The following is a 13,535-nucleotide window of genomic DNA, read 5'->3' on the forward strand; positions in this document are numbered from 1 at the left end:
TTAGAGCCCCAATCACAGGCGGCAACACCGGGTGCGGCCGGCTGAGGAAATTCCGGAATGGGAACAAAATCCCGACCTGAAACAATGCGGAAGGGGGTCTGCCCAGTGCTTTGGTGAACGGCATTATTGTAAGCCACTTCAGCAAAAGGTAGCAAGTCAACCCAATCATCCTGATGATAATTTACGTAAGAGCGAAGAAATTGCTCCAAAGTGGCATTAAGGACCTCAGTGGATCCGTCTGTCTGGGGATGCCAAGCAGTAGATAGCGCCTGCTGAGTGCCAATGAGCTTCAAAAAAGCCCGCCAAAACTTCGAGGTAAATTGTGTGCCCCTATCGGTCACCAAACGAGAGGGGCATCCATGTGGCCTGTACACGTGTACCAAAAAAAGTTTAGCCAGCTTTTGCGCCGAAGGAATAGAAACGCAGGGTACAAAATGAGCCTGCTTAGAAAAGTAGTCCTTGACCACCCAAATGACAGGTTTTTTCTGACTTGGGGGTAGGTCAACAATGAAATGCATAGAAATCACATCCCAAGGGTGTGCAGGGTCAGCCACCGGCTGTAGTAGCCCTTGTGGCTTACCCACTGCCCGCTTAGACATAGCACAGACAGGACAAGAAGCCACATAGGCTTTAACATCCTTACGCAGGGTGGGCCACCAGAACTGCCTACAAACCAAATGGAGGGACTTCAAAAAGCCAAAGTGGCCCGCCTGCTTACTGTCATGAGACTGAGCCAGTATAGCAGAACGTTGAGAGTCAGGTACATACAGACGGCCCTTAACCCAACGGAGATTGTGCTCAATGGACACCTTTTCAGGATGAGCAAGAAGCCAGGGATCGGACTTCAGCGCAGCCACAAAATCAGAGCGGAGCGCTGTGGACAGCGGAGGCTGCTTCCAAACAGGAGGGGAGGGAGGTGATGCGTGGCCCCACACACGACTCTGCGTAAGAGCCACCAACCCTAATTGCGGTCCCAATAAAATGGTGCCAATAACATCGGAGACCGGGCCCTCGTCCTGCGGCAATCTGGACAAGGCATCAGCCAAAAAATTCTTCTTTCCAGGGATGAATTTAAGGTGGAAATTGAAACGACTGAAAAACTGAGCCCACCGAATCTGCTTTGGGCTGAGGCGCCTGGGAATCCGGAGCGCCTCGAGGTTGCAATGATCAGTCCAAACCTCAAAAGGGGAAGAAGCCCCCTCTAATAAATGCCTCCAAGCCTCTAAGGCTGCTTTGACAGCAAAAGCCTCCTTCTCCCAAACATGCCAGCGTCTCTCCGTCTCTGAAAACTTGCGCGAGAGATAGGCACAAGGCTTCAAAAGCCCAGAGGGATTCTTTTGCAGCAAAATAGCTCCAATTGAAAAATCAGAAGCATCAACCTGCACCACGAACGGAAGGTCCGGGTCAGGGTGAGCAAGCACCGGCTCTTCAGTAAAAAGAGCCTTGAGCCGATCAAAAGCAACTTGACAGTCAGGAGTCCAGTTGAGCACAGCCCCCGGGTTTTTAACCTTACGGGTCTCCCCCAACCCCTTAGTCCGTAACAAATCAGTAAGGGGGAGGGCAATTTCAGCAAACCCCCTGACAAAGGAGCGGTAAAAATTGGTGAACCCGAGGAAACTTTGAAGTTGCCGCCTGGTTCTGGGTCGCTCCCAATTAAGTACCGCTTGAACCTTAACAGGATCCATCTCAATGCCTTTAACAGAGATCCTGTAACCGAGATAATCTAGGGATGATTTGTGCAACTCGCACTTAGAAAGCTTCACATAAAGCTTGGTGTGGCGAAGCTTTGTGAGAACCTGTTTAAGAAGCTGTTTGTTCCTCCAGCGATTTAGTATAAATGAGAATGTCATCCAAATACACCAATACCCCCTTGAACAAGTGTTCATGTAAAACCTCATTAATCAGCTGCATGAAAACCCCCGGAGCACCTGCCAGACCAAATGGCAGCACCTTATATTGAAAAGACCCCAATGGGCAATTAAAAGCTGTCTTCCATTCATCCCCCTCCCTAATGCGATAGTAGGCTTCGCGGAGATCCAATTTGGAAAACACTCTGCCTGTGGAGAGATGTGCGAGCATGTCCTTGACGAGTGGCAGAGGGTATTTGTTGGAAAGTGAGGTGGAATTCAACCCACGGTAGTCCGTGCAAAGTCTCAGGCTGCCATCCTTCTTCTCCCGAAATAAGACGGGAGCCCCGACCAGCGAATTTGCTGGTTCAATGAAGCCACGAGCCAGGTTCTTGTCAATGAACTCCCTCAAAGCGGAAAGTTCCTTCTTAGTCATGGGGTAGATCTTAGGCTTGGGCAAGGGGACGTCCTCCCCACATTCCCAGGTGCTCCTAACGAGCTCTGCTGATCAACGGGCTAAAAGACCTTGACATTTAAGAGATAGCCAAAATACATTCCTCCCTGGCACAACTCAGCATGTCTCCTGTACAAGGTTCCCAGCAGCACCCTCCCAGCCAGTACACGTATCAGCACCATGGCAAGCGAACTGTTACGATGTGGCAACACCAGAACGGTGAACATGACACTATTGCTTTGAAATGAACAGCAAGTTGGAATGGATAGAAAAGCTTATTAATCAGTCCAGTTGTAACAATAGCTGGCCAATTTAACTTGTATTGCATTATTAATTCAGCAAATGTAAGTAGAACTAAGGGCTAAACTACAGAAGATTCAAAACTGTAGAATTATTAATAAGAATTACTTCAATAGACTGAATAGTAGTCTAATTATTCCAATTTAAATTAGAATTATACCAAGGACAAAGGTTTAAAATCCTACCACCACTAGCAAGATCCAGATTTCATTCTGGATCAGGCCTTCTGGCATTTGATTCAGCGTGCTAATTGATTCTTGCATGATACTCTGAATGAGATGTGTTTAAAAGTACCAAAACAATTCTTAAAAACATTATTTTTGTCATTCATGACATCTGCCTCAAACCTTTCATGATAAAACTACCTTCTCCTTGAGTTGCATTGTTGGGATATGTAGAAGAAACACACCGGATTTAGCTCAAAGGGGATGGATGGATGGATATAATTTCTCACAATTGCCGTTCATGCCAGTGAATATGCTAAGCACGTTTTTGGTGTGGGCTGACAGGCAGAACATGATGTGACATCTTTGTATTATTTGTTTTCCGTTACTTTTTATCTTTCAGGGTATTTCAGAGCATTAGCAAATCTTAGGAGAATTGTTTATTCATTTAGTCGCTTCTGACTCTTCGTGACTTCATGGACGAGCCCACGCCAGAGCTTCCTGTCGGTCGTCAACACCCTCAGCTACCCCAGGGACGAGTCCGTCACCTCTAGAATATCATCCATCCACCTTGCCCTTGGTCAGCCCCTCTTCCTTTTGCCTTCCACTCTCCCTAGCATCAGCATCTTCTCCAGGGTGTCCTGTCTTCTCATTATGTGGCCAGAGTATTTCAGTTTTGCCTTTAATATCATTCCCTCAAGTGAGCAGTCTGGCTTTATTTCCTGGAGGATGGACTGGTTTGATCTTCTTGCAGTCCAAGGCACTCTCAGAATTTTCCTCCAACACCACAGTTCAAAAGCATCTATCTTTCTTCTCTCAGCCTTCCTTATGGTCCAGCTCTTGCAGCCATATGTTACTACAGGGAACACCATTGCTTTAACTATGCGGGCCTTTGTTGTCAGTGTGATGTCTCTGCTCTTAACTATTTTATCGAGATTTGTCATTGCTCTTCTCCCAAGGATTAAGCGTCTTCTGATTTCCTGACTGCGGTCAGCATCCGCAGTAATCTTCGCACCTAGAAATACAGTCTTTCACTGCTTCTACATTTTCTCCCTCTATTTGCCAGTTATCAATCAAGCTGGTTGCCATAATCTTGGTTTTTTTGAGGTTTAGCTGCAAGCCAGCTTTTGCACTTTCTTCTTTCACCTTCATCATAAGGCTCCTCAGTTCCTCTTCGCTTTCAGCCATCAAAGTGGTATCATCTGCATATCGGAGATGGTTAATGTTTCTTCCAGCGATTTTAACTCCAGCCTTGGATTCCTCAAGCCCAGCATGTTGCATGATGTGTTCTGCGTACAAGTTGAATAGGTAGGGTGAGAGTATACAGCCCTGCCGTACTCCTTTCCCAATCTTAAACCAGTCCGTTGTTCCGTGGTCTGTTCTTACTGTTGCTACTTGGTCGTTATACAGATTCTTCAGGAGGCAGACAAGATGACTTGGTATCCCCATACCATTAAGAACTTGCCACAATTTGTTATGGTCCACACAGTCAAAGGCTTTAGAATAGTCAATAAAACACAAATAGATGTTTTTCTGAAACTCCCTGGCTTTTTCATTATCCAGCAGATATTGGCAATTTGGTCCCTAGTTCCTCTGCCTTTTCTAAACCCAGCTTGTACATCTGGCAATTCTCGCTCCATGAATTGCTGAAGTCTACCTTGCAGGATCTTGAGCATTACCTTACTGGCATGTGAAATGAGTGCCACTGTTTGATAGTTTGAACATTCTTTAGTGTTTCCTTTTTTGGTATGAGGATATAAGTTGATTTTTTCCAGTCTGATGGCCATTCTTGTGTTTTCCAAATTTGCTGGCATATAGCATGCATTACCTTGACAGCATCATCTTGCACAATTTTGAACAGTTCAGCTGGGATGCCGTGATCTCCTGCTGCCTTGTTATTAGCAATGCTTCTTAAGGCCCACTCAACCTCACTCTTCAGGATGTCTGGCTCTAGCTCACTGACCAAACCGTCAAAGCTAGCCCCGGTATTGTTATCCTTCCTATACAGGTCTTCTGTATATTCTTGCCACCTTTTCTTGATCTCTTCTTCTTCTGTTAGGTCCTTGCCATCTTTGTTTTTGATCATACCCATTTTGGCCTGGAATTTACCTCCGATGGTTCTAATTTTCTGGAAGAGGTCTCTTGTCCTTCCTATTCTATTGTCTTCTTCCACTTCCACGCATTGCTTGTTTAAAAATAATTCCTTATCTCTTCTGGCTAACCTCTGGAATTTTGCATTTAATTTGGCATATCTCCCCCTATCACTGTTGCCTTTTGCTTTCCTTCTTTCTTGGGCTACTTCTAGTGTCTCAGCAGACAGCCATTTTGCCTTCCTGGTTTTCTCTTTCTTTGGGATGTATTTTGTTGCCGCCTCCTGAACAATGTTGTGAACTTCTGTCCAGAGTTCTTCCGGGACCCTATCTACTAAGTCCAGTCCCATAAATCTATTCTTCACCTCCACTGCATATTCCTTAGGAATATTAGTGAGCTCATATCTAGCTGATCTGTGGGTCTTCCCTAATCTCTTTAGTCTGATCCTAAATTGTGCAAGAAGAAGTTTGTGATCTGAACTACAGTCAGCTCCAGGTCTTGTTTTTACCCACTGTATAGATGTCCGCCACCTTTGGCTGCAAAGGATGTAGTCAATCTGATTTCGGTGTTGTCCATCTGGGGAAGTCCATGTATAAAGCCGTCTCTTAGGTTGTTGGAAGAGAGTGTTTGTTATGCAGAGTGAGTTGTCTTGGCAAAATTCTATCAGCCTATGTCCTGCTTTGTTTTGTTCTCCCAGGCCATGCTTACCTGTAATTCCAGGTGTCATTTGACTGCCCACCTTAGCATTCCAGTCTCCTGTGATGAAAATAACATCTCTTTTAGGCGTTTTGTCCAGTAGGTGCTGCAGATCCTCATAGAACTGCTCTACTTCAGCATCTGTGGTTGGGGCGTATATTTGGATCACTGTGATGTTAGATGGTTTGCCCTGAATTCGAATTGAGATCATTCTGTTGTTTTTTGGATTGTATCCAAGCACTGCTTTAGCCACTTTACTATTAATTATGAAGGCTACTCCATTTCTTCTGTGGTCCTCTTGTCCACAGTAGTAGATCTGGTGGTCATCTGATGTGAAGTGGCCCATTCCAGTCCATTTCAGTTCACTGACGCCCAAAATGTCTATCTTTAATCTTGACATCTCACCAATAACCACATCCAATTTGCCCTGGCTCATAGATCTTACATTCCAGTTTCCAATGGTGTGTTGATCCTTAGAACATCGGATTTGCCGTTCACCACCAGCACCGTCGGCCGCTAGCCGTCCTTTCGGCTTTGAGCTAGCTGCGTCATCACGTCTGGGGCTAGTTGAACTCATCCTCTGTTCCTCCCCAGTAGCATTTTGACCATCTTCCGACCTGGGGGTCTCATCTTCCGATGGTATACCGACATATCTCTGGTTGTACTGATCCATTGAGTTTTCACGGCAAGAATACTGGGGTGGGTTGCCATTACCTTCCCCAGGGATTGCATTTAGTCTGACCTCTCTGTCATGACCTTCCTGTCTTGGGTGGCCCTTCACGGTTTAGCTCATGGCCTCACTGCGGTGCTCAAGCTGCAGCATCACAACAAGGTAACGATCCTTTGCTGAATCTTAGGAGAATATATCCAGTGAAACCTTAGTAAAAACTGAACAGTTAGTTGGAGGTACCAAAAAGAAATTTAGGTGTTCTTGAACATATATTCATGTCTGAAAATTATGCTACAGAAATATCTCAAATATTCTACTTCTTGTAAACCTGATTTAAAACAAAACTTTCATTGGTATCTTCACCCTATCTTCTCACATGTTACCCTGTCCCTCCAGGTCTCCTCATTTTTTGTTATAGTTACCTGTTTAATCCATGTTTTATCTTTTAACTGTATTTAGACTTCTCACTTGACTAGTGAGCCATAACATGATTTGTTTACTTTTGATTTAGCATGTGTGCATTGTGGCTTGTATACCATGATTTATATTTATATTTGCATCCTATTTAAAGCCAAATCGCTATGGCTTGTTTAGTACAATATGTGAAGATCAATACTGTCTACAGTATGTCGGTTCACAAGTAAGCTGCATTGACTTCACTGTGACTTAGTCATCTCTCTGCTTATTTCATGAAGTAGGTTCTATTCTGCAGATTCAGATTAGAGAAGGAAGTGGAACATTTGGCTAAAATTAGATATTTTAACCAGGATCCTTAGCTTGTATAGCAACATAATTACATTTCTGGAAGCAAGAGTATTCATAAAAAGAGAGTTTATTTTTCTTTGAGTGTCGCCCAAAAATGAACTTTCTGGCCTATTTCCAGTGTTTAGTTAATAGAGCCATTGCTCTCCTTTCTTCCTCCCTTCCTCAACCAATATGTAAGCTTTGGGAACTTAGAACAATTGAGGCTGGGCATCTGTTTTGTACCATCATTGTCTTAAAAAAAAAAAATTAAGTGCCAATTTGCATGCAGCTGTTAAAACAATCTGCTTTGGAAGGCATTTGGTAAAACTGCTGCTTCTCTCTTTTCCTTTTCTATGAAGTACCTGTTCTTCTGTAACAGTCTCTGCAACATAGAAACATGAATCATTTGTCATCCCTAATTGGACAGTGTTAACCCAGTCAGTGTAAATATAAATATGCTGCAAGGCACAACAACAAAGGAGATTCCATCCCCTTTCCAAAACTCTACAGTATACTCCCAAACTCTGCCCCAAAGGATTGGAGGATCAACTAACGAAGGGAAATTATTCTTGCATAAGGATGTGATGTTGGATGTAGCTGATTATTTATGTATCTGAAATAGTGCAGTGTCATCAACAATTGAAAAGAAAAGTGCGGTAGGGGGCTCTTATGAACTCCTTGGTCCTATCATTGTCAAAACAGCACCAAATGCTAGAGCTGCTGCTTAGTGAATCTGCCAAAGACTTCAGCGTATTTGAAAAAGAGTTCCCTGCATATAATAAGAATTGAAATTTCCAGATGATGGGTAATTATATAAGATGAATTATATATAATTATAGAAAATAACAGTGTTCCTTTATGTATTGTTGCATACCAGTTGCTTAATTTGGGGAGTAGGATAGGGTGTGGATATCATCCAGTGTTGTATTACAAAAGTTAATATTGAACCAATGGAAAACAGATTAGTTCCTGAATAGTTCAGTAAAGAGTTTTATGTATAGTAACATTTTTTTGAAGAAGGGAATTGTTTTTAAAATGATAGCCCTTAAAAGAAGAGATCCATAATAAAATAAATCTTCAAGAAAATGTAATTCAGAGTACCTCTTTGAGAAAAGAATCTACTATGAAAGAATAGATTTTAACAAATTTCTGTTCTGTTACAAAAAAATAGGGCAGGTAGTCCTCACTTAGCCACAATTGGGACCAGAAACTCTGTTGCTAAGCGACATGGTCATAAAGTGAAATGTCACATGACTGCATCGACTTTACAATGTCAGTTCCAGCTGTGGTCGTTAAGTGCAATGTTACATGACCGTGACTTGCAACTTCCAGCCGGCCTCCCCATTGCCTTTCTTTGTTGGAAGCCAGCTGTGAAGGTTGCAGATGGTGAACACATTACCGCGGGACACCGTGACTGCCAGTTGCCAAGTACCTGAATTGCAATCACATGACCACGGGGATGCTGCAACAGCCACAACTTCAAGGACCACTTGTAAATCTCCTTTTTCAGCACCTTTGTAACTTTGAACAGTCACTGAACAAGCGGTCAGTAAGCAACACTACCTGTATTTAACTCAAACTAAATCTGAAATAGTATATAAATATTTTTGGGAGTGTTGTCCTTGTAATGAACAAAATATTTGAATTCTGTGCTATTCTGATATTTTGGTCATGTTCCTGGCAAATGGATGATGAAAAACTATTATGTATTTCATATGTCAACATTTTAATGATTTCTTCTATTGTGTTCCCTCATCAGAAAAAAATTCTGATGAAGGGGAAGCCTGAGTAACAATTATTCAGGTGATCTTATCTTATCCTTTTTTAATGTAGTAATGTTTCTCTTCAGGTTCATTCTGTATGCATTAAGATAAAATGATTTTTATGTAGACTTCTGTGCCACTTAGAGTAGCAGCTAAATTACTCACCAAAAACTCATTTATCATCAAAAACCCATCATGGAAGAGACTAGGTTCCTCCTATTAAAATACACTAGTTTTATTTATATATAAGCCTGAACTTAGAGCTGCTTTGGATGTTTGTACCTCTTATTCTTAATAAACCAAGATTTTGAATAATTAAATTGGCCATGTGCTTAACCTCTCTACTTCTGTCCTCAAGCAAGAAAGAAATCAGTGAGAATTAATTACAACTTCTTATTTTGTTAAAACCAGAAAAGTATATTAAGCTAAGATATTATGCCATGGTATTAAACCAATTTAATAGGCTTAGTATCCTAGCTTTTTAGAAACTATCAACTATAGCTTCCTTATTTGAGTCATATTGGAAAATAGATTTTGTTAAATTGTTAATGAAATTATTTCTTAACTTCCTCCATGAAAGGGCTGCTTGTAGTCCTGAAGTCATTTTTGTATCTTAGTTTATTCAACAGAGATACAATCTGAACTCTTCAATTTTTAAAAGTGAAGCAGGAATATTTAGTGCTCTGCTTGTTTGGTTTGATTCAATTTCAGAAACAGTCACTGACCTTAGTATGTTTAAATCTGGATTCTATTAGTATTCTGTCAAGGTTGAATTGATCGTATACTAAAAACTATTTAGGACTAGTCCTGTTGGCAGGAACAAAAGTAGGTGGAATAATAAAGGCAGGATGAACTAAGGCACATGAAGACTTTGCTGAGTAGAAATAGAAAGCTTGATAGGAGCTGTTAGAAAGAGTTGGGCAGCTTCTTTGAGAAACAGACCCAATAGGAAATTTAAAGATGAGGAAATAATGCATTTTTTTAACAAAATGTTTGCATTACAGAAATATTATGCAATATTTTAAATAAATCCTTAAACCAGTCTTCCACAACCTATTGCCTCACCTTGCAAATATTTTGGTCCAACTCTTACAGTTCATAGCTTTTCCTTTTTGTCTAGTCTGCTAGCATTTCAGGCTGGTTAGTTTTTCAAAAGATCAAAATAATACGCTTGAAACTAGACAGTAGAATCTTCTCTTCTAGATTTTAGTTATGATATTTTAAGTTACAATGTATAAGAAATGTAAAGAGTTTAAACAGCTTTGGCTGCTCAGGGCTAAATAATAGAGTTTTTAAGCTATAAAGAACAAAGTTCAAACTTTCTTTGTGACTTTATACCCATATCCCTTGTTTTCTGTTGACAACAGAATATAGCATACAAGTAACACTTCTGCAGCTTAAAAGATTTAGATTATTAAAAATACATGTAAGCAGGAAGCTTATAATTCCTTTAAAAATATTGTATTACTTAATACGATTAAACATATAAAATCATGAGAATGTGAGTAGACCATAGGCAATACAGGAATGGCTCATAAAATATATAAAGATGGAATTCTCAGTCAGTGAGAATAAAGAGAACATTCTTGTCAAGTACAAAATTTGCACAGAATGTTTACATAGCTATTGAACCCAAATGTTCAGATGGGCTGTTAGGTTCCACTAACTCTAAGCCATTTTATCCCTTTTCTCCGCAGTTCTCCATATTCTGCAATTTAAATTTCTGGAAAGAAAAAAAAATATGACAGGAATAGCAGACTACCAATGGAGCAGTTATATGGCTTATATTATTAATAGAAGCTAATAAGAGGAAGGAACTGTATTATGGCTAATGACTGTCAGATGCATGTATTTTCAGGACAGTATTCCATAATTCCTTATATAATGAATATACATTTACATAATAGTGTTAGCTTTTCTCTTGGACAGTTTTGTTCCGGTTTTGATCAGCTTCCAAGAAATCAGAACTGGGAGCTGCTTTTTTGTGCCCTCCAGGTCTTTGTTAATGGCTGCCTGCATACATGGATCTGTGAGTTGCATACAGAGCATCCAGTAACAAAATTATGCTTGCAATGTGATTGTAAACTTGTAGTATCATTGTAGTATGATTTTAAATTTGTAATACGGATTTTCATCTCTGTGGTTCAATTTTCATAATTACTTCTCCCTGTCAGAGATGAACTATTACTCTATTTGCAAAAGAAAGAAAGCAGAGATGGCAAAGTATTATTCTCATACTTCTTCTGTGTACTGGTGTAAAACTCCTTCATTGATAAGCAATACCAGGTATAATTTAATTGTATACTTCCAACAACACTAACAGTTGTTTTATATTTACAGGACTGTGTTCTCTACAATATTGGTAGCCCTGAAGGGTTTCTTTCAGTGACCTTTAATACAGATTTCATCAACCTAGAACCCTCAAGACATATTAGTGAACTCTAATCATCTCCTAGGAAACAGGGAGTTGTAGTCCAATAGTATTGTGGTACACTTGAAAGGCATCAGTTTTGAGAAGGCCACTCTTATATATTAGTTATGCACACCCTAGCATCTTTGAGTCTGTAGAACAGCAGATCTCAATCTTCTGAAGTTAAGGGACATTGAACAAATCTAAAATATGTTTTTCATTGAGTTGAGAGTAAAAAGAAAAAAAATACTGGGTGTGCCTGAAGTAACTGTTTCATACTATCCACATATCAGGTTGAAAGATAATGATTCAGCTGTCCTGATATAAATCTCTTGATCTCTTACTAGAACCATAATTTTAAGTACATAAACATTATAGTTGATAATGTTTCAAAGAAATATTGAAACTTGTAAACTAATAGGTTAGTCATAAAATTCAATGGTCTTAAAATCCATGCCATTTAATCTGCTTTGTTATAAACAGCAAACAGTACTAATAACTAATAATAGAACAGGAATGACCAATACTAATAGCCCGTCATTTGTTTTGCAGGGGGGTGGGGTTGTTAATTGTCTTCATGGCAATTACTCTTCTTTGGTTACCTAATGTTACTTTCAAGTAAATATGAGGTTACTGTTGGCTTCTGAATAGCTGAGAAACTTGGCAGCAATCTTTTTTTTCTTCTGATGTAATGACAGTTAATTGAATCTGCTGTTCCCCTACCGCAACTCCAACATAGGTTTGTGTTACCAATCAACATACAACCTGCATTATAGTAGATGGGTTATATCATTTTATCATAAATTATATGGGTTTCTATCTGTTCTTAAGCCATGAGATTCCTCTTTAAATAGCTACTTGTTGTCTTCATTTGATCTCTCCCAGAGATCCTTGAAATCAAAATTATTTGCCAGCCCCTGTTGAAAAATAATGCAATATTAAAATCCCATCACATAATCATAAGAAACAGTAGTGGCAGCAAACGTATCAATTTTAATTTTTAATATGGTAAATATTGATAAATGTAACCCATACAAACAAAAGCTCTTTTGGGATTCTCCGTTATTTTTAAAAGTGGGAAGGGTTCCTGAGAGAAAAGAGTTTAAGAAACATTGTATTAGAGTAATGTTGATCACCTTAGAAAAATAATTAGCTTCCTTTTATCTCAAAAACTCTCAGTGACTCTACTTTTTAATATAAGAAGGAAGACTGTAGTATTTTAAAGCCTTTTCTTTAATGTGGTCTCTTCGTTGTCATAATTCCAAAAGGACTTAAGAAAACAGGCTCCATACTAAGGACTATCCTGTAAAGAGTAAGAAAATATTTTGGAAGAATCAATGCTAAAATATTGTCTTGTTTTAATAAAAGGTCAAATCATATTCTGCCCTAAATTGCAAAGTTGGGAGAATACCGAAGGTAATGTTTGGACAATTGGCTTAATGAATGCAGTATTCAGTATGGAATATTATTCAGTATTCTGAAAAAGAGGTCAATCATATATTTTGAACCTAGAGTGATCATTTTAAATATTTTGCTAATGCATTGATTTTAGCCACCCAGAGTCATGTGTTTGAGATGAGCAGCTGTATGAAATAAATAAATAGCTCAGCTTTTTCAAATTAATGACATAATATTTGCCTGTAAATATCTATAAGCTGGGAAATTATTGAACCTACAATTTCCTTATGCGTTGTTGTAATCTATCCTTCTAGGTCAATGTTCGAGTTACCACAATGGATGCAGAATTGGAGTTTGCCATCCAGCCTAATACTACAGGGAAGCAGCTGTTTGACCAGGTTAGTGTAAGCATGAATGGAATTTTAAAAAATAAAAACTGTTAATGTTTTCTACTACAGATTAAGGTTACTATGGTAACTAATCATTTTGACCGGGTGAAGAGGTTGAATTCAACTGTCCCCTTTTTGAATGTTAATTTTTGCACCTGGGGGGAACAACTTGCCTGGACTTGTTTTAGTTTCTGTTTCCCTTCTGTGTAGGCATGTAGAGAGTTTTTAGCAGCTCTCACTGAGAGCCTGAAAGAATGCAGAAGCTTTTAAATATGTTTTGCTTTCTGTAAATAAAATTATTTTTATAGAAATGCCTCGTGTGTGACTTTTCTGATCTCTCCTGGGCCAAAGGCTTTCCTAGCAATCTGCCAACAAAAACTTCTGCAGGTGGGAATTTGATTTCTGACCAAGCAGAAAACCTTGAAACCACGAATACTACAGATTACTATTCATCTCCTCTTTATCTCTTCAGCACACTGACTATCTTTACCTATTCTTAAGCCCAGGAAAACAAAACTACCACCTTTACTGCTGTCAGCTGTAGGTTCACTAAATGTACTAGTTGACATTTCCTTTGTCATTCTATTTAACACTAACCTAGATTTTTTA

At 39.6% G+C, this 13,535-nt stretch overlaps 1 protein-coding gene across 3 annotated transcripts in view; it reads left to right on the top strand.

Annotated features, from left to right (window-relative positions):
* EZR (ezrin) overlaps positions 1-13,535 on the top strand; it is a 52,257-nt gene that overhangs the window by 11,144 nt on the left and 27,578 nt on the right. For 2 of the 3 annotated variants that reach the window (XM_063307943.1, XM_063307951.1), the window contains one exon: positions 12,852-12,935. In XM_063307943.1, the coding sequence (XP_063164013.1) occupies positions 12,852-12,935 (84 nt within the window). Of the gene's footprint in view, positions 1-12,851; positions 12,936-13,535 lie in introns of those variants that run through there. The other variant, XM_063307960.1, reaches the window with a different exon arrangement.

This window comes from Candoia aspera, chromosome 1 (assembly GCF_035149785.1).
Source record: "Candoia aspera isolate rCanAsp1 chromosome 1, rCanAsp1.hap2, whole genome shotgun sequence".
NCBI classification, from domain to species: Eukaryota; Metazoa; Chordata; class Lepidosauria; order Squamata; family Boidae; genus Candoia; species Candoia aspera.